The sequence below is a fragment of the Austrofundulus limnaeus genome, unplaced genomic scaffold (genome assembly GCF_001266775.1).
Source record: "Austrofundulus limnaeus strain Quisiro unplaced genomic scaffold, Austrofundulus_limnaeus-1.0 Scaffold90, whole genome shotgun sequence".
In the NCBI taxonomy this organism is placed as follows: domain Eukaryota; kingdom Metazoa; phylum Chordata; class Actinopteri; order Cyprinodontiformes; family Rivulidae; genus Austrofundulus; species Austrofundulus limnaeus.
The window spans coordinates 1,138,990-1,140,735 of NW_013952492.1; the positions used below are offsets into that span (position 1 = coordinate 1,138,990).

General features: G+C 32.5%; 1 protein-coding gene across 2 annotated transcripts in view; it reads left to right on the top strand.

Moving 5' to 3' along the window:
* The window catches only part of impdh1a (IMP (inosine 5'-monophosphate) dehydrogenase 1a), an 8,873-nt gene extending 7,127 nt beyond the window's left edge, over positions 1-1,746 (top strand). Inside the window, exons 15-16 of one of the 2 annotated variants that reach the window (XM_014012349.1) lie at positions 970-986; positions 1,105-1,746. In XM_014012349.1, the coding sequence (XP_013867803.1) occupies positions 970-986; positions 1,105-1,211 (124 nt within the window). In that variant the 3' untranslated portion in view covers positions 1,212-1,746. The remainder of the gene's footprint in view (positions 1-969; positions 987-1,104) is intronic. The other variant, XM_014012350.1, reaches the window with a different exon arrangement.

A 1,746-nucleotide genomic window follows, 5' to 3' on the forward strand; every position in this document is an offset into this window, starting at 1 on the left:
ATATACATATTAGGGGCGCAACGATACAGAAAATTCACGATTCAGTTCGATCCGATACTTTAGTCTCATGGTTGGATATTTTTTCAATACAAAAAAAGAGAAATTTCCATGCCCTTTTTAACTTGTCATTTATTTGAATTAATTATGAATATCTGTTTAACCTCAGTTTTTAAATTAAATGTTGCTGAAACAGCAAGTTTCTCAGTGGATCTGCGCTCAAAAATGCAGCCTAGGTGGAGTAGTCGAACACAGATCCACTGATCCTTCAACACAGAGCATCTTCAGAAGACATGTTGATAAAGTAAATTTTAAAAATCTGTATTGTTCGATACAAATGTGTATTGAACCTAAAGCACTGTTCGATACGGGTACATGTATTGTTGCACCCCTAATATACAGTATATAATCAGTTCAGTTCAGTACCAGTACCCAGCCAAGCATTTCCAACATACAACACAACATATAATACATAGACAGTGTCAAAGCATACAAGCAGCAATTTATAAAGGTTTAAAGAAATTTTAAAAATATAAATCTTGAAATTTAAAAATATGATTACTCTGGGTACAAAGGAGTTCTACCATTTTTAACTCAAAATCTCGGTTTTTTTGCAGCCAGGGATTCCTAACTTAGACAATGTTAAAAACATACAAACTTAAAAAAGCAGCTATCTGTAAATAAATGAAAATGTAATATATTCCATTTCATGTAAATGTTGTTGGTGATGATTTAGTGAAGTTGATTTTCATCTTTTGTAAAACTATGTCACGTGGAAAGTTATTTACTAATTGTTCAAAGCATCGCACTCTTTCAATCAATTAATCAAACAAATTTATTATGAACATGATGACCAAACAAAGAGATAACCATACTTAAACATATTACACATATTAAATACAAAATACGCATATTTTATGACAATAATAATCACAACATCTTTTTTCCTTTCTTTGTTCATGCTCTCATTAGATATTCTTTTGTGCCGTGTGAGTACATTCATTCAGTTATTGTCTCCGTTCATTGACTCATCTCCACAGACGACTGCTGTTTTTGGTAGTAATAAGACTTGTAAACATGTTTATTTTTCTCCTGTTCTAACTGTAGTTGCAAGAAGCGACTTTATTGAAGCAGGAGGGGCAAGAGGAAATACACGATCTGGACCTAACGTCCCATCCCCGGCTGCTACAAACAGATGCAATGGACGCATGTGAAAGACCCCACTGCAACTCAACATTTACTCCAACTCAAATAGCAACTGAAGCACAGATGAATTATTGGTCACATAGAAAACAGATTTTTTTCAGCAGCAAAGGCTTAAAAGTTTACTTTTAAGTTACTTTACTACTTTATTTTTCCAGGCAATTTTAATAAGCAGCATAAAGTATTTCTATTTGTATTTAATTTTTTTTAAAATGTCTAGTCATCTGTCCTCGCCTATAAAGGTGTAATGACAGAAATTTAGTTTTATTTTCCAGAAAGATGCTTACAAATCATTTTTAAACCTTCAGAAAAGTCAAAATTACAACAACTTTTAGAATTATAGTCTCTGTCATGGAATGCACATTTACAACACATTTACTCAATAGCTTCTTACTTTGTTAGAAAATTATTGTTTATAATATGTATGTGTCCTTTCTTTGACACTTTTATGGATGCTGCATTTCTTTATGTGCGGCACTGCTGCCGAAGGAACCAAAGCTTTTCAGCCTTAGTTCACACTTCTGAAATAAAATGTTTAAAAGGCAA